At 40.3% G+C, this 18,570-nt stretch overlaps 2 protein-coding genes across 15 annotated transcripts; one reads left to right on the forward strand and one right to left on the reverse strand.

The window, feature by feature from the left end:
* Window positions 1-497: 497 nt before the first annotated feature.
* On the forward strand, window positions 498-18,242 carry LOC125532084. The gene is made up of 17 exons (XM_048696256.1): window positions 498-1,120; window positions 1,193-1,264; window positions 1,543-1,647; window positions 15,129-15,294; window positions 15,392-15,668; window positions 15,748-15,841; window positions 15,928-16,058; window positions 16,137-16,218; window positions 16,308-16,434; window positions 16,522-16,673; window positions 16,752-17,031; window positions 17,125-17,180; window positions 17,255-17,344; window positions 17,424-17,483; window positions 17,609-17,686; window positions 17,758-17,827; window positions 17,927-18,242. Exons 4-16 carry the CDS (start codon window positions 15,142-15,144, stop codon window positions 17,825-17,827), a joined length of 1,650 nt encoding a protein of 549 aa, XP_048552213.1. The 5' UTR covers window positions 498-1,120; window positions 1,193-1,264; window positions 1,543-1,647; window positions 15,129-15,141; the 3' UTR covers window positions 17,927-18,242.
* LOC125532090 lies at window positions 7,053-14,745 on the reverse strand. Of its 14 annotated transcripts, none has more exons than XR_007293757.1 (9): window positions 14,347-14,745; window positions 14,093-14,273; window positions 13,945-13,993; window positions 13,636-13,789; window positions 11,979-12,727; window positions 11,742-11,892; window positions 10,908-11,189; window positions 10,538-10,667; window positions 7,053-7,473 (listed from the first exon to the last, which is right to left on the reverse strand). XR_007293757.1 is itself a non-coding variant. In XM_048696265.1 (4 exons), exons 2-4 carry the CDS (start codon window positions 11,139-11,141, stop codon window positions 7,365-7,367), a joined length of 501 nt encoding a protein of 166 aa, XP_048552222.1. In that variant the 5' UTR covers window positions 11,142-11,189; window positions 11,742-11,970; the 3' UTR covers window positions 7,053-7,364. The 14 variants fall into 14 exon arrangements, 1 of the variants encoding a protein (XP_048552222.1); XR_007293753.1 differs by having other exon boundaries at window positions 13,908-13,993; XR_007293742.1 differs by having other exon boundaries at window positions 11,742-11,823; window positions 11,979-12,149; window positions 12,524-12,727; window positions 13,636-13,993; window positions 14,347-14,742.
* Window positions 18,243-18,570: the final 328 nt, after the last annotated feature.

Consider the following 18,570-nt stretch of genomic DNA (forward strand, 5'->3'; position numbering starts at 1 on the left):
CGTGGATGTAGGATAGCACCACCTATCCGAACCACGGGAAAAACATCCGTGTCTCCAATTGCGTTTGAATTCTCCAAACCCTTCCCCTTACATTCTTGCAAGTTGCATGCTTTACATTCCGCTGCTCATATACTCTTTGCATGCTTGCTTGATATGTATTGTGTATGTTGAAATTGTGCCTAAAACTCCACTCAAACCAAAGAGGCCTAAAAATTGCAACTTTAGCACTAAGTGTCTAATCACCCCCCTCTAGACACATCTACTTCTAGATCCTACACTCCAATTGTTCTAACCGTTGATGCAACATAGATCGGTGCTATACAGCCGTCAGATCAAGTGTTGGTCAAATTTACTAGGAGCTGCCACCGCTAAGTTACGTGCCGTTTCGTCCCCCGCCCACACCGCTCGCTGCTGGCCTCCGACTCCGTTTTCTGGGCTGGGCGTAGACTTTATCATTTGGACACTAAAAGGCCCGCTCCAAGTCCATGGGCATCTATCGTTCAGGATAACACGTATGACCCACACCCTTCCCTTTCGTCAAGCCCTTCCCCGACCAGCCGCCACGGCCCCTCATGCTCTCCCACCTGCCGCCGCCAAGCATGCTTGCCTCCGGCCAGCCGCCCCTGTTGACCCTGCTGCCCTCACCGCCGGCGGTCCCTGGCGAGCAACCTCTACAGATACGCGGGATCCAGCCGCCGGCGCCATGGATTCCGTCTCCATTCCCCAATCGATCGTCCTCATGGCCAGCCACCGCATCCAGCCGCCGCCGCCATGGATTCCGCCTCCATTCCCCAATCGATCGTCCTCATGGCCAGCCACCGCCGGTGAGTTACGCCACCACGCCTAATGCCCCCCTGCCAGTCACCACTGCTCCATAGATGTACATTAATTCCATCAAATTCCTTCGTCTTCCCCGCTTTTATGTCGCAAACCCTTCCACCTCCATGCCACAAATGCATATGAAACGGCCTCACAACTCAATTTACGGCCCTCATTATCTCTTGCTTCATTACCCTGCAAATGCGGAAAAGATTGTGCTTATAACCCCTCTGCCATACGCATCGTCGACCACGAACGCCTGCTCACATCCACGGCTGGGAACCAACTTCAGCCCTACTAGGTGCACACTCCCTCTTTTCAGCCCTCTCTGAAGATTTCTATCCTCACAAGATTATGCTTTCCAATTTCTCAGGTTGTGCTAGGGATGAAAGGATGCTGAGCGTGTAGGTTTTTTGCTGCTCGGATTGGCCACATTACATCACAGGTCGCTTGCTCCTTGCATTTCTTTCAAATTCCTATTTCATAAAATTGCTATTTGATTATGATACATGCTTACACAAATTGGTTAGCAGTGCGACCTGCACATGTTTCTAATTTAGGATGGACATAGTACAAAATCCAATATCATTATTATATTTTACTAATTTATTTGTTTATTTCTATTTTATCAGTACATTGTAGTTATTTTCCTGCAGTATGCTGCCTGTTTTCAGTCAGCCTGGATTTCTCCTATCCCTCAACTTATGTTTAAATTTTTTGCAGATTGCTCTCTGGATCGAAAGGTTCTTCAACTTCTGCTTAGTAGGTCTCTTGCTCCTCGGATTGGCTTCAATTCATTTTTGCAGCGGTCTCCTGCTTCTTCCATTGGTATGCGAACATATGCACCATCCATATTGTTCCATGCATATTAGATACCGTATGAATTTCCTACCCTGAATTGTTTTGTGTGATATATTTATTCAATCATATAGGCTACAATCTGCTTCCATTTAAGTCAATTTTGCCCACATGCTTTGCAAAGATGGATAGCACCGCAAATTCTTCTACAAATCATGGTAGCCATTCAGTCCAACGCGGTCGTGGGAGCCCCCGTCGTCAGTCACAACCAATTGTCATACCTGAAATAAACCAATCTGCTTCTTCCGATAACCGCCGCAGACGTACACAACTTAGAAATAGAGGTTAGTTAGGATATTTTTGTTCCTTATACATGTTTCCATCAACCTATGCTTCATATCAACTAGCAAAAAACATCTATAGATGAACGTTCAGTACGCCGACGATTAACCGGAGAGTCCTCTACGTCAGCTTCCCAAACACCAAATTTGGCATTAATCCATAATCGTAAGCTCTTATTATTTACCAATTAGTGTATTGCAGATTGAAGTCTCCTTTTTGTACAAATTGAGAGAAATATACATGGCCTATCTTTCAGGAACTATCTTTCAACCCTTAAACCTTGGGGGGCCCACACATTCATGCAAACATTGTGGTTCTGTGTTTTGGTATGAAGAGCGTATCCGCAGAGAGAGACATACTTCTGATCCAACATATAATTTGTGTTGTAAAGGAGGGAAAATCTTGCTGAAACCATATGATCCTCCTCCCCAGCCTCTATTGGATTTATTAACCTCACAGAACACTGCAACTTCGAACCACTTTTTTGATCATATCCGGCAGTATAATACCATGTTTGCGATGACTTCAATGGGTGCTAAATTTATTGAATCCATAAATGATGGCCGAGCACCCTATGTTTTCAAGATTAGTGGTCAAGTCTGCCATCGTATCAGTTCTCTAATGCGACCTGAGAATCGTCGACCAGAATATGCACAATTGTACATCTATGATACAGAGCATGAGGTTAGAAACCGCATAAATATTACTGCATCTTCTCGGCCTTCATCATCTCGGTCTTCGTCTGCCCGCTCTTCTTTCAATGCTAATCAAGATATTGTCCAGTCCCTTATATCGATGCTTAACACCCATAATCCCATAGTGAAACTATTTAGAACAGCACAGGAAAGATTGACTGAAGATGCTCCTGATCAATTCTTTATCAAATTATATGGCAAACCTGACGCACATGGAGACATCTATAGTGCTCCGGTCGCATCTGAGGTTGTAGGGTTGGTTGTTGGTGATATTGGGTCAACTGATGTTGGGCAGGACATTATAATAGATAACCATTCATCAGGATTACAACAAATCAGTGAAAAACATTACAAGTTTATGGCAATGCAGTATCCTCTATTATTTCCATATGGAGAGGATGGTTACCATGAAGACCTCATGTACCACACCTCGCCACAAAGTCAAGCTATAAGCCGTCAGAAAGTAACTATGCTAGAGTACTATGCATATAGATTACATGATAGACTAGGTGATTTCAACACGCCATTGAGAGGTAAAATATTGACACAAGCTTATGAAGTGGGTGGTTATTGCTGTGTTGAAGAGTTTCGTATTGCATTCTATCGCAAGCCTGGATTTCAGGAAAAATATAGATCATCCCCATATAATGACTTGGCCAATTCTGTCTCAAGAGGTAATACATCCGGTTCTTCAGTTGGTCAAAGGATTATATTACCATCTTCATTCACCGGAGGCCCGCGATATATGTACCAAAATTATCAAGATTCCATCGCTATATGTAGGAAATATGGCTGCCCAAATCTCTTTGTCACATTCACTTCAAATGCAGCTTGGCCTGAGATAGTAGAGGCTCTATCATCCATTCCAGGGCAACAACCTTCTGACCGTCCAAATATTGTCAATAGGGTATTCAAAATGAAGCTAAATATGCTAATGGATGATATTAAAAAGAAACAATTCTTTGGACCAACGAATGCAGGTAATTTGTCTCCCCCACATCATTAATTGATTTAATATTGCATGAATCCAACATTTCTTTTACGTAAATAACATGCCTATCTTTTGTAGTTATCTACACCATTGAATTTCAGAAATGTGGACTTCCTCATGTCCATATCATCATATGGTTATCCAAAGACGAACCCCTAGATGCGAAAAAGATAGACTTTCTTATTTCGGCTCAGTTGCCAGATCCTAAAAATGATCCAATAGGTTATGATGCTGTATCTTCATTCATGATACACGGGCCCTGTGGAAATCTGAATACTAAATCTCCTTGTATGTCTGAAGGAAAATGCACAAAATTCTATCCTAAAGATTTCTGTGAGCAAACAACCATATTGGAGAATGGTTTCACACAATATGCTCGGCCAAACAATGGAATAACTGTCAACAAAAATGGAGTTGACATTGATAACAGATTTGTTGTTCCTCACAATGTGGACTTGGTAGTTAAATATCAAGGTCACATAAATGTAGAGAAGGTTAATCATGATGGCATGCACAAGTATCTTTTCAAGTATGTCACAAAAGGATTTGATTCTGCCAGAACTAAAATCCATTCAAATTCTGGATCATCCAATTCATCAAGTGAAACAGTCAATGAAATAGAAAATTATCTAGAATGTCGCTGTATCACACCAAATGAGGCTGCTTGGCGCTTGCTAGAGTATGATATTCACTATGCAGACCCTTCCGTAGAAAGACTTCCAGTTCATCTTCCATTTGAGAATAATGTAATTTACTCAGAAGATGATGACCTTGAAGCAGTGATTGAAAATCCAAGGAATATGACAACTAAGTTGACTGCATGGTTAGAAGCTAATATGCAACACCCTCGGGCTAAACAATATACCTACATAGAATTTCCTGAATATTTTACATGGCACTCCAAATCAAATGACAAATACTGGGATTATCATCGTGGTTCTAGAAGAATTGGCAGAATTGCTTATGTCAACCCTTCCCAAGGGGACCTTCACTATCTACGTTTGTTGCTCAACATTGTCAAAGGTCCAACCTCCTTCGCTCAAATCAGAACTATCAATGGCCATGAATATCCTACATTTTGTGCTGCATGTGAGGCTTTAGGTCTCCTTGGTGATGATGAAGAATGGTCCAATGCCTTAAAAGATGCCGCTCAATGGGCCATGCCTTACCAGTTACGCCAACTGTTTGTCACAGTTTTGCTCTTTTGTGAGGTAACAAATCCTAGAAAACTTTTTGATGACCATGCGTCAAAAATGTCTGAAGATGCAGCCCATCAATTGAATCAGAACCGTGGTCAAGCTAGCAATCCCTTAGCCGATATATATATTTCATCTTATCTTTTGAATGAATTGGATAAATTGCTAAGAGATGCAGGATATTGTTTATCCCATTTTAAAATGCCACTACCTGATGACATTGCTAATATTTCTGGACAAAATAGGCTACTACTAGATGAGCTCAATTATGATGTGCCTGCTATGACTGCCACTTTAAATGACAATCTTTCAATGTTGAACAACAACCAGAAAGATGTTTTTGATGCTATTTACAATTCTGTGATGAATGATGAAGGTCAAACATTTTTTTTATGGATATGGAGGAACTGGAAAAACTTTCTTATGGACTACTTTGCTTAATTCTGTAAGAAGCAAAGGGAAAATTGCATTAGCAGTTGCATCATCGGGAATTGCTGCCCTACTGCTACCAGGGGGTCGAACCCCTCATTCCCGTTTTAAAATTCCATTAGACATTTCTCAGAGTTCCGTGTGTAGTATAAACAAAAATACACAATTGGCAGAACTTATCCAGAAAACTTCTCTTATTGTATGGGATGAGGCCCTTGTTAATCATAGATATTGTTTTGAAGCATTGGACCGTACACTTAGAGATATATTATCAGAAACAAGGCAAAATGCAGAAAATAAGCAATTTGGTGGTATAACTGTTGTGCTTGGTGGAGATTTTCGACAAACACTTCCAGTAATACAGAATGCAACAAAACCCCAAATTCTGAGGTCCTGCATTGTTAATTCTTATTTATGGAGACAATGCAGGCTTCTCGAGTTAACTGAAAATATGAGGCTGAAGTCAGGAAATCTCTCCACCTCAGACAGATAGGAGCTAAGTAATTTTGCTGAATGGCTTCTTAGGGTGGGCAATGGAACAGAACCTATTGTTTATGTCCCAAATGATTCCAGTAACTCATTTATAGAGATTCCGGAGTCTTTGCTTCTATCGTCAAATTGTAGGAACCTTGATGGATTGATATCATTTGTCTATGACTTAGGTTCTGAGCCAGCAAATATTTCATCATATTTGTGTGAACGTGCAATTTTAGCACCTACAAATGAGGTGGTTTCAGATATAAATACCAGAATGATTGCTCAGCTAACAACGTCTGAAATATCTTACTATAGTTCTGATTCAATTGACGATAGCACTGCTAATCATTCCACTCTTGAAGCATTATACCCAACAGAGTTTCTAAACACAATTTCGATGCCCGGACTTCCTAACCATAAGTTGCACTTGAAGATTGGTGTTCCAATTATGCTTTTGCGCAATCTTGATCCATCAAGGGGACTTTGTCATGGTACTAGGCTGATTGTCACCCAATTGAAAAATCGTGTGATTGAAGGTGAAATCATAACAGGGAAGGCTACAGGTTCAAAAGTATATATCCCACACATTGTCACAACATCAACTCACTCAAGGTGGCCCTTCAAATTGAGACGGCGCCAGTTTCCCGTGCGCCTTTCTTATGCAATGACAATAAACAAGAGTCAAGGGCAAACCTTAAATAGAGTTGGAGTCTATTTGCCATCTCCAGTGTTCTCTCATGGTCAACTATATGTAGCATTTTCCAGAGTTACTTCACCAAAGGGGTTGAGAGTTCTAATCGAAAATAGTCAAGTTTCTTATGAGAATTGCACCCATAATGTAGTCTATGCTGATGTTTTTAGTCAAATTAATAGACTATGAGAACTGAATAAAGGAATTTCCTACATTCAAGCGTGTTTACCCTACATAATTATCTCTCCATTTCATACATCACTAGATCGGTAACGCGCCTTGGCGCGAGGGTGCCGGTCCCTATGTTGTGGTCATGTAGGTAATGCTCAAGTTAGTAGTAATCTAGCTTTAACGTACTTACTCAAACACGATATAACAAAATAAAAAAAGAAGAAAATTTCACATATTGTATTAGGAAAACATTATATAGTACAACAACACCATGAGATTATCATAAGGCAAAATCGAGTTTAGCGCGTTCACGAGATAGCGAGAGCCTGAATGTTTACAGATTCCACATACATCATCAACGACATAATATAATTAAAATAGAAAACTTTACATATAGGCCATTTCATTATTTATAAGAGATAAACAAAACATATAGTGCCATATCAGAACATTCAGTACCATTACCATGAAAAAATAAAGGTGATTAATATACATGTCAGAACTGAGATTCTCCAAGTCCCATGTCTCGGTCATGAAATAAATTCTTCATCAAATTTGAAGTACCACAATGGGCAAATAATCACTGTCCATGTAAGGTACTACATGCCTTCGTTTTGATCCACATGAACTGAATTTCTCTATTAAATACTCACAGTTCATATCAGTGTCCAACCTTGAAAGCGAAAGGTTTCAGTTCTCATCGAAACCACCCCATTAATAATTCAATACATCAGTTCTATATTCACTTTGTCATACTAAGTAAGTACTAAGACCCTTATACGTATGTAAGGATAACTTGCATCAACCGCTACTGCAAGCCACATGGCAGGCTGGCTGGAGACCCCATCTAGTTCCAGCGGCAACCTGCAAGTCAATAAAATGGGAGGAGCAGCTGTATGAGAAAGGTGAACCTCGATCAGCGGCGTGAGTAGAAAGGTGCGCCCCTCCCAAAAATTTCACATGTTGCTTAGGTCTGGATAAGATTTTAGAACATAGATGCAATCCGACAGGGAGGCCACAAGAAAACTATCTATATCTATCCTTGCAAAAATCTATTATAAGCTTCGGTTCACTTAGAGAATTGAGGATCTTTCTTAAAATTACATAGCAACTGACAAACATATAACATCAAATGAAAATTCGATTCCCCGATTCATCAATCCAAACAAACATGTGGACTGGTAATCAAACAGTTGCTAGAATCACAATAATTTATTGTCAAGACATAAAAGTAACTACCAGTTTCCAAAACCCCACTATGTGTTAGTAAACGTATGGTTGTCACATAAGAGTATTTTCAGCACAAGGAAATAAAAAATATTTACGATTGCGTCGTTATGACCACGTCAATACAAGTTATACAACACATACTCCAACCCCAATGGGGAATTCACAAACTATTTTCCCATAAAAGGTAAGTATGGGTAAAAAACAATAGAATTCATGGTTGCTTCAATTGTTCAATTATTTAAAAGAAAACAGAAGACGTGCAAAGCTTTGGAGCCCTTGATCGGGGTTGAAACTTTTAAGCCTCGTGTTCCCAAGCAATTTTTAAAACCTTTAAGAAACTAAACAATATATCAGCTAGAGAGTAATATCTACATTGGCCAATGATGACACGGTTTCCTTCCTTGACCTTGAAGCAAGGAGATCAGTAGCGCGCCTTGGCGCGAGGGTCCCGGTCCCAACGACTTGTCCAAGCATATAAAGATCAAACAGTTGGCATGCAATGATCTAGCGTACAGAGAAAATATTTGCATCCATGTGATAAGATATATATCACACTTGAGTTGTTATGATTACTTAGGAATTTGGATTCTTACTTTTCCTGTAGAGGCCTTATATCCTGAATAGTTCAGTTTAGCATTCCAAAAGGCTTATGATTGTGCAAAACTTACACAGCTAAAGGGATCATATAAGCACAAACCAACACGAGATGCAAACAAACAAAGGCATGATGATTGAGCCTCAAAAAACTGATATAAAACCATACAAAACTCATTCAATCTAAGCAAATGGCAACCATAAATGCTTTGTTTAAGCGCTTGAACAATATGCATCTTAAGCAATCACTGTGGGAGTGAGAGAGAGACTGTGCTCATGTACGTATCCTAAGCAATCGTTCTAATTTTAATTTGTCAATGAGTTTGATATGGTCCATCCTAAGCAATCAGTCTGGCCATATTAACCAGAGCTAGTATCAATTTCAAGAATATTTTTTAAACAACAGGTGGTCATGTGCACTGTTAATTCTAAGATGCCTTATGGTGTCTAGAAATTCATGCGCTTTGATCAAATAGAGATAATATTGCAAGGAAAAACATGAGGTGATGATTGCAAAACTTAACCAGAAGGTTTACTGCAGAAGGAAGAGCAAGACAAATATATGGTGAATAGGCGTATCTGGCATGTCATACATTACACAACAATATGTAATAACCTCCTGATTAATCACATTGTCGATATATGGCTAATGATCATCTAACATAGAGTAGCAACATGTGATAGAAACAGGAAACTCTTTAATGCCGAGTGTCCTGAGAGCCACTCCAACCAAATTTCTGTAAATGTCTTCTTCAATTAGAAGACCATCATAAGTATTGTGTATCAATTAATCAATATTTGACCTAAGTTACATGTCCCGCAAAACAAAATCTTAGTTACTCCCTCCGTCACAGTTTAGAAGGCACAGTTAAATTTGCGTGTGTTTCCACAATAGACAAGGTTTAGGGCGCATTGCATTTATTTCTAGTAGCTAATTAGTACTCCGATATACTATTTCTATATGCATGCGTAGTGTGAATGCTATTTTTAGCCCATCTCACAACCAATAGATAACCACCTAGGTCCCAGAGAATTTCCAAGCGCGCCTTCTAAACCGTGATGGAGGGAGTACAAAAATTTATTTAACTTAACTGCAATAGATACACACATTTGATTTCTGGTGATCGTTGAACCTAGTTCAAAATGGTACATTTCACAAAGTCAGTACCACAGTAATTCTCATTAGGCAAGTAAGTGCAACTGAAATCATCCCTCGGGTACTAAAAGGTATAGCAAGGGCAATGTGACCATTTCCCATCAGCACTACCAACTCTGAGTATTGGACCCGAGCAAAAACATGACTCTCCCTCCCTCTCCCTCCCTCTCTCTCTCTCTCCCTCTCCCTATCCCTCTCACTCTCAACCAAAATATTTATTCTAATCCACTGCACACAATACAAAATTACTAACGACCGTCGGATCCAGGACATGTAGGTGGGTCAATGCTTCAAGGATTAATGGCTTGTGGTAGTGCCACCTTCAAAAAAATGAGACAAAATGAACTTCAGGAGTGACGGCCATTCCTGTAGTCCAAATCACAATGATTCCACTTAAAGAAATATGATGCTCAAAGCTCACAGTTTGTGCTATCTAATCTGTGAGATTCTCCCAGTGAAAACTGCATAACTTCAAAGTAAATGAAAAATATCACTAAATGTGTGCTTGAAAAATGACAAAGCTCATAGATTTAGTTTAGATTTACCTAAACTAAATGTGTGCTTGAAAACTGCATAACTTTAAAGTAAATGACAAATATCACTAATAATATAAGAAGATGCATGTACCAAACAGAACCGGGGGTCTCCCAATCCCACGTCAAACATTCAGTTATAAAATGAATTATTTATCAGGTTTCCAATATCATAAGGGGTTAACAATCACACTGTCAATGTAAGTTACTACATTCCTTTCTTTTGCTTTATATGAACTGATTTTTTTATGAAATACTCGCAGTTCATAACAATCTCAAACCTTAAAAGTGAAAGGTTTCAGTTCTCATTCAACCACTTAGTCATCCACCACATAAATATAAGTTACGTTTCTGAACAATCGAACACGAAACAGAGAAGAGGGAGGAGGAGCGAGCTGTGGTGAGGTAGTTGTACCTGCTTGAGCTGGCCCCTCCTCTCGGAGAGGACGACGATCTGGTCATTGAGCATCTTCCATGGTGTTGTCCTTCAAGCGGATCTCGATGATGTTGATGGCGTACTTCCTGCTGCCAGCCAAGTGGCACCCCTTCAATGTTGAAAAAGTACATGGAAAAGCAATTACAAAAATATAGTAAGAATAAAAAGAACTTCTGAACTGTTATCTTCAGAAGCAGCAAGAGAACTGAAATGTTCCACTTTCATGAAGCTGAGAAAATTTAAAAAGTATAGCAAAGGCATAAATGGAGCATGACCTTGAGCAAAATGTACAAAAATACAGAAAATCTATTAGGTGGCAACCATGTGGACCGAGGAAGAATCGAAGCACCTCACACGGCTCCTCAGCGATTTGAGCCTCCTGGCTGTCGAATCGGCTCCTTGATGCATTTTCGGCCGCCCGATCCCCCTCCGGAACGCCCTCGGCCGTCGGATAAAAACCGAGCTTGCGAGCATGTGGTTCAAGTTCATGTTTCAGCTTGCGAACATGAACTTGTGGTTCAATGCTAAGAGATGGCCTCTTCAGTGCAATAATAGGACCGGCTCGCCGAAATAATGGGTCCATGGAACGGTACAGTTTCCTCAAATAAACTTTACCAATGGATCTTCACACCTGAATAGTACATCAACCAAATATTAGCTCATGTTATCTATCATTTTCTCTGCTTTCTATTGAACTGACTATCATAGGTTCTCATATAAGAGGACAATCTAACTGATGAGTGATGCCAAAAAGGCCAGCCTAAGCTAAACCACCAAGCGAAGCCAAGTTCACTAAACGACATGCACCGATAAAAGTTGTGGCAAAATAAAAGTTTCAGGCCTAAATGTGCTTCTCTCAATCTTTGATATTTCTGAAAATCTACATTTTACACTGAATAAATGTTGCAGTACATGGCAATAGTGCGTCCAAAGGCAGGAAAACATATCAAAGGCAGCCAAACAGATCAAATCCACCATCATCTACTCATACAACAAAGCATAACCACACAGACCACTCCTATGGACCAACTAAACCGACTATTACAACCAAAATGGTGAATATAAGAAATAGAAAGGTAGGACAGATGCACACCAAAGGTAAGAAAGTAGTAAAGTACTAAAGTGGCTATTACAACCAACACGTGTGAGTAGTAAGAAATAAACAGGCAGGACATGTACACACCAAAGATAAGAAAGCAGTAAAGTACATGTCCCAGGTCGACGACGAACATCCTAGAAAGAAGCAACCACACCAGATCCTAGCCCTTGGAAGCATAAGTCCAGTACCATGTGGCAACAAGAAACCAAGAACCAAAAAATATGGCGACACCGGACTGAGAAACGAAAGATAACCACGAGTGAATCAGGAGACAACACACATCTTAATGAAGAAAAGGCAAGCGGAAAAAAGGGACCACACCTAAGGAACGATGGCAGGGCCAGCAGAGAGAAGACGATGTCCGGATCCCAAGACATCATCCACATCACATCCGAAGGAGGGAAAATATGGATAAATACTACATAGCCCCTTCAACATAAAATACTATAAAGATAAAGGACTTTTTTAGCTCTTTCTCCTTTTAGTTTAAACCTAGTAGAAACAATAGAAATGGAAAATAGGTGAGGTTGCATTTGAAAACTACTTTAATAAAATGTCAATAAAAATCTTCAAAGCATTTTTTTGCATGTGAATTGGCTGTTACAAATGACAAATAGATTACGGCCAAAAAAGTAAGTTTGGCAAATAAATTACAGCCAAGAAAGTAAGCATTTTTTTAATTACAGCCAACTATTTTGGTATTCAAAAAGGAGATCGATGTACACATCAGACTGGAAGTCACCATATGCAACACCTCCCTATCACTATGTTGCAGATAAAGGTCTCCAGGTCGCAATGCACATGACAAAGTAAAATACCCAGAAAAGGAAATGTCATCAAAGGTAAAGATTATGGAGAGAATCAACCTTCAAAATCTGAGAGAGAAAACATGTGTGAATGCTAGTTCCAAGTGACTTCATATTCTTTAGGCCACTTCCAATCCGGAAAATAATAGGGGTCAAGAGAGAGGGAGGGGGAGAGAAACTTGTAACACGGTCGGGTTGAGTCAAGAAGTTGCACGACAAAGGAAGCAAGCACATCCAGCGCCACCAGTCGCTAGTCAGAAGCAACTATTATTAGGAATGAAGAGGTGCATCAGAATTACTCATTTTGGTACAAATAAATTAGACAAACACCAGATGCCAAACCAAATCAATTAGATAGTTATAGTCTAGCTTGTGCACACAATATTGTGTTCTTTGTGGTGACTGTTGTGCATTTCTTCTTTTCAAGCAAGTAGAACTATACAACAAAAAAAGGTAGTAAAACTTGCAGGATTTCAGATAATTTTGTTTTGCAATTGATGGCATTTAATACTTGCAAGTTTGTAAATTTTAGTATCATCTTCACTGAGGATTCACTTGCCAAACTTAATGATTTTTTTATCAAGGGTGTTTTATGGCAAGTTAACCTGCAAATGTACGAAAACTGAATCTTTCTGCATGATAGCTTGATAAGCCCATATACATGATATTGTCCAGACTTGTCACTATGCTAGCTATTTACTATCTCTAGTTTTCTTTGGATGTCATTTTAGGATGTGTGCAATCAACTTCAAAATTTGAGTACTGACACAAAGATAAACAATCTTTTATCAACCCCTAAATTATTTATAGGCATGAACACTGATTTAGAACTTTAGCTGGATCAAGCAAGAACGCAGTTACTTCATAATATAGTTGTTGAACATAAGTGCATATGTTTTGGGCCCCTTTGGGATGGAGGGGGAGTTGGCATCCTGTCAAAATAGTTCAGGCCCGCAAGAACGACATCGACAAGACGTAATGGTTAGGAATAAACAACCAAGTGACATCAAACAGTAACCACATCACATAACTACATTTTTTAGCAAAGCTAATGCTGGATTGCTTCAAAGCTTCAGATAAAACATACAATGCTTGACCAGAAGGTAAAATTAACACCAAAAATTCAGTAAGCAGATATTGCAAGTCACTTGTGAATGAACTGCCAAACATACCTGCAAGGGTGGATTTGCTGAGCATTGAACATAATGCCATGGTCTAAACTTTTAGATCACTAAATGCTGACTTGCATAATGTGGCAACCATAGTAGATCCGGCATAATATATTTTCCGAGGACACTCATATCTTCTGTAGGCAAGTCACATGACCTACAGATGCAATATATTGTGTGTGTGCAAGTCATATAACTGAAAGAGGTAATATATTGTACATATAAGTAAAAGTTGAATGCATGCTAAATGTGAGGAAAAAAGAATCAATGATTACACATGAGCATAAAATGGAATTTGCCTTCCCTTGCAACCTGCTTGGATTTTCATCAAGCGTCTTGTATGCATGTACACACAAAAAATCTGCCAGTGCAACACAAAGATGGGAAATTTCAGGTACTATATCAAACAAAGGAATGCATAAGAGAGGAGAGCAGGCTAATCAGGAGGGAGAGAGAGTACCTGAAAGAAAGGGATGGAGAAATTAGAAGGGGATAGAGGTAGGAAGATTGGGGTGCTGAAACAGAGCCCAGCCGGTCGTCGCGCACGACGCAGTGGACGGGGCATGGCTTCTCCTTCCTCTCGTCTCCTTCACATCATCCCTCTCTCTATCTGGTCTCCTTCACATCATCCCTCTCTCTATCTGCTGCGGGTACATGAGGATCTGGCAGCGAGAGTGGATGTAAGAACGGGAACTGGAAGAGAGAGAGAGAGACCTGGACGGAGTGGATAGATGGGGGCGGGGAGGCGCCAGCTCCTTCGGTTGCGGGTTCATCGTCGTCGCCGGGGAGCACGGCTCCGAGCACCCCGAGCACCAGCGCGGCCTGCTCGGCGGGGATCTACAGCGCCTCCGCGAGCACAGCGCCTCCGCCTGCTACTGCTGCTCCCCGTCGCCGCCGTCATGCTCCTCGTCCTCCCTCCTCTGCTGCTGGTCGTCGTGGGGGGGGGGAAGGGGCGCTCTGCTGCGGCGGATCTGGCCGCCGACGGTGCCGTTCGAGGCGGTGGGTGGCAGCGGCGGCGATGTGGGTGGGAGGGAGGAGCCGCGCGGGAGGGGAGGGGAGGGGAGAGGAGGCGCGCGGGAGGGAAGAGGAGGCGGCGGCGAGGCGGGAGGAGCTGGGTGCAATGGAGGCGCGAGTGAGGGAGGAGGGAGGCGTCTGCGTGGGAGGGAGGGAGGGAGGGAGGCGGCTGCGCGAGTGTGGGAGAGAGAGGCGGCTAGGTCATCTCCACGGGCGTGGCCCCTTTTATACCCCCACCACGCGAAATGACCAAAATGCCCTGGTGGGGGCATGGTATTTACATTCTGTTGCCATTACTATTCATTTCAGCAGTGTTTCTTCCAGATCCGACGGCCCAGATCCTCCCACCTCTCGATCCAACGGACGAAAACGCATCAAGGGAACTGATCCAACGGCCCAGAATTGCTAATCTCTGTGGAGCCTTGTAGGAACATCCTTCTCTTATCTCTTGATTATTATGCAACTACTTGCTTTCTTTTCAGGAAAATTACATCAATGGAATCCACTACAGCCCTTAAAACCATCACTCTTGGTCAACAGAGTTGTAAGGTATTTGGACGACTCTTGCGCCTATGGGATGCAATAAACATGAAATCCAAGTTTGCGGATCCTCTCATCAGCATTGATGGTGTCCTTTTAGATGAAGATGTAAGTCCATCATTATTATTTCTATTTCCAACATAATAATAATATTATTGTACAAATGTACTACTGATTTTCACATCCTCATCGAATATTATGGCAGGGCAATATGGCGCAGATCAGTGTACCCAAAAAATTTCATAGACAATTCCGCCCCTTACTCACAGAAGGACATGTCTACATCTTCAATGATATTGCAGCTGTTGATATAAAAAACAAAACCCATATATACCACCACCAAAACTATATGTTGCAATTCAAGCACAGCACTAAGGTTCACCGACTTGAGAGCAGAGGAACAAATATACCAAAGTTTTCCTTCAATTTTTGTCCATTTGATAATCTATCAGAAAAAGATACTTTTGCAAAACCACTTCAAGGTAACGCTTGCATTTCCTTTTTTTCTTTCATACTAATATTAAAACATAAATTAATTGTGTATGTGGTTTCTCTCTCCAGATATAATAGGAGTCATTAGCCACATTGGGCCATTTGATTATGCAAGTCAGACATCTACAAATAAACTCAGGAAAATCAAAATTCGAAACCTAGAGTATGTTTCTCCTACTACTACAGTGTGTTAAAACTTTTCCATCCCTATACACTTTGTGTCAACAAATGTTTGTTCCACATATCCAGTGAACAGACACAAGAAATACGTCTTTGGGGCCACCATGGTGAAACATTTGATGAAGAAGCAGTACTCAAAAAATCACAAGAAGGCATTGTAGTTGGCATTTTTGCGGGTCTCACAGCTGGGAGCTTTCTAGGTAACTGCTCAAATATTCTCTCTTAAAATGACTATAAGAGCCAAAACTAATACGACATACAACCATATATACATATAGGTACCCTGCATGCATCATCAACCTCTGCAACAAAAGTTTACATTGACTTGGATACATCTGAAGTTAAAAACTACCAAACCAGGTCAGCCATTCTCCTTTCTCTTTGCAACTACTACCTTCTTTTTCCAAAATCTAACATGCTGACATTTTTCTCATTGATTCTTTTTGAAGCTATAAATGGGAATCTCCAGCTCTGCGACAGCAACTACCTCAGGTTATGCATTTATCTCCTATTCAAGCAGCAGGGAAAATGTACACACTTCAACAAATATCAGATATGCCGAACTCAAATTTTCAGGTCAACATCATCTTATCTACCCTATTATTTGTATATCAGTGAACTTCTACAGTAGATTCTCAATGCACCCTTTTTGCAAACTCTTAGGAAGGAGCTACCTATAGCACCATTGCAAAAGTTAAATCTACTGTACCTTCAACTAATTGGTACTACAAAGGATGCAAACATTGTGACAGAGGATACAACAACAATTCAGATACTCCAACATGCCTTTGCACAAATTCATCTCCAAAGCCATTGTACGATCTCTGTTTTTATGGAACATTTGCCTTCATTTACATATTCTGTTCCATATAAACAACTATCAAATTCTCTAGGTACAAGCTACCAATTACACTTACAGATGACTCAGGAGATTTAGATGTCATTGCTTTCTCTAAAATTGCTGAAGAACTGGTTGAGCGAGATGCCATCCAAGCTTCTCAAAACATGAAAGTTGATACCGCGGAACATGTGACCGCACTAGATAATGCCATTGGGAAAACCAGATTGTTCTACATAGGAATGAAGGTTGATTTAGTATCCAGATTCCCCATAAGTTATGTCATAAAGAAAAGCTTCCCAGTTGACAATGCACAAATGCTTCCCTCCACAAAGGTTAGACAATTTTCATCAATTCAGAAAGTAACACCTTCCTAATTACAATTGTATTACCTAAAATATTTAATTTGAACCATTAAATACTTCCAGTCAACTCCAAGCAAAGAACTGGTGAACAGTCCATCATCACCAAAGAGCATCCAGAGGTTTGCCATCAATCACAAAATAGAAGTTACACCCTCTGTCTACACAATGTTTACCAAACTTTTCCTATTCGCAGTCCGGGGAGCCTAACACAAGTCCACTTGGGCAATACTATTCCTCCCCCTTGCCAATCTGCAACTATGGACACCGACAAAAACATAAATAGGTAATACTTTTTAAAGTTCTACTAAAGAACATTCAGCTTACATTCAATATGGAATTCAAATGGCGATTTTTGGTTGCAGGTACTCTTCAGCGAAAAGAAGCATCGAATTTACAGAAGATGGAGCCACCAACAAAGAGGGGTACTAATTGATAACAATATTTCCTGTTTATCATTGAAGTTCTCTGAAAAGTACATCTTCCTGTTTACATGCCAGTCAACAAACAGAGTACGCATTGATAACAATATTTCCTGTTTACATGTCAGTCAACAACAGGAACATCAACAGGAACATCTTCAGGATACACAAGTGCATCTCCAGGTTGTCAAAAAGCATAAGCAAGAGTACGTGCTTCTTCTCATATCACATAGAAACATGAGATTCACAATCTAACTTTCTATCATCAATCAAACAGCATTGCAGATAACAATGTGAAAATGAACAACTATGAAGGACAAGAGGATAACAGTAATAAAAACACATAGGTACTATCAGTTCTCATATCCAAACAAAATTATATAAAGTTTTGTCGCCCTTTGCTACAACAATAACCTTACCAATAATGTTGTTCTATTAACATGTAGGGCACCGTCAACAACCATGCAAGGACCAGGGCATCTTCAAGATGCACGAAAAGCACCTACGGATTGCACCACCTTCCACTGAAAATTACCTCCAAACTATCATTAGAACTACTTATGATCAGCCTAAGCATGTCGTCAGATATCGACTAAGATTATGTAATAAGTCTGAATTGTGAAATCTATGGATTTGTATGCACTTTTATTAAGCTGATCATGTCAGTTTTGCTTCCAACTGGTGTCAAAACTTTTCCTTACAATTGTTTCAAATATATACTATCTTCCTGTGATGTTTTGTTCTCAATATATACTATCTTCCTGTGACATGTTCAAATGCTAGAAAATTAAGGAAAGGTCATGTCAATTTTTTTAGTCAAATTCCTTGCAAAGGTTTTTGAGCTAATGATGTCGGTTGTGCTTCCAATTGGTCTCCATAATTAGGCTTCTCTAAATATTACTATAAAATTAAGAGTATGCCATGTCAAAAAGTTTGGTCACATTCTTTGCAAACTAACATGCAGCTCTAGCTCAAATAATTAAACAATATGCATCAGTCCATACATGGTTCCAATAAATAAATTCCTTCCATCATTTTTCATATTGATCATTGCATCCAGTCTTCAATACAAAATTTCCGCAGCAACGCG

Source organism: Triticum urartu, chromosome 1 (genome assembly GCF_003073215.2).
Source record: "Triticum urartu cultivar G1812 chromosome 1, Tu2.1, whole genome shotgun sequence".
Lineage (NCBI taxonomy): Eukaryota > Viridiplantae > Streptophyta > Magnoliopsida > Poales > Poaceae > Triticum > Triticum urartu.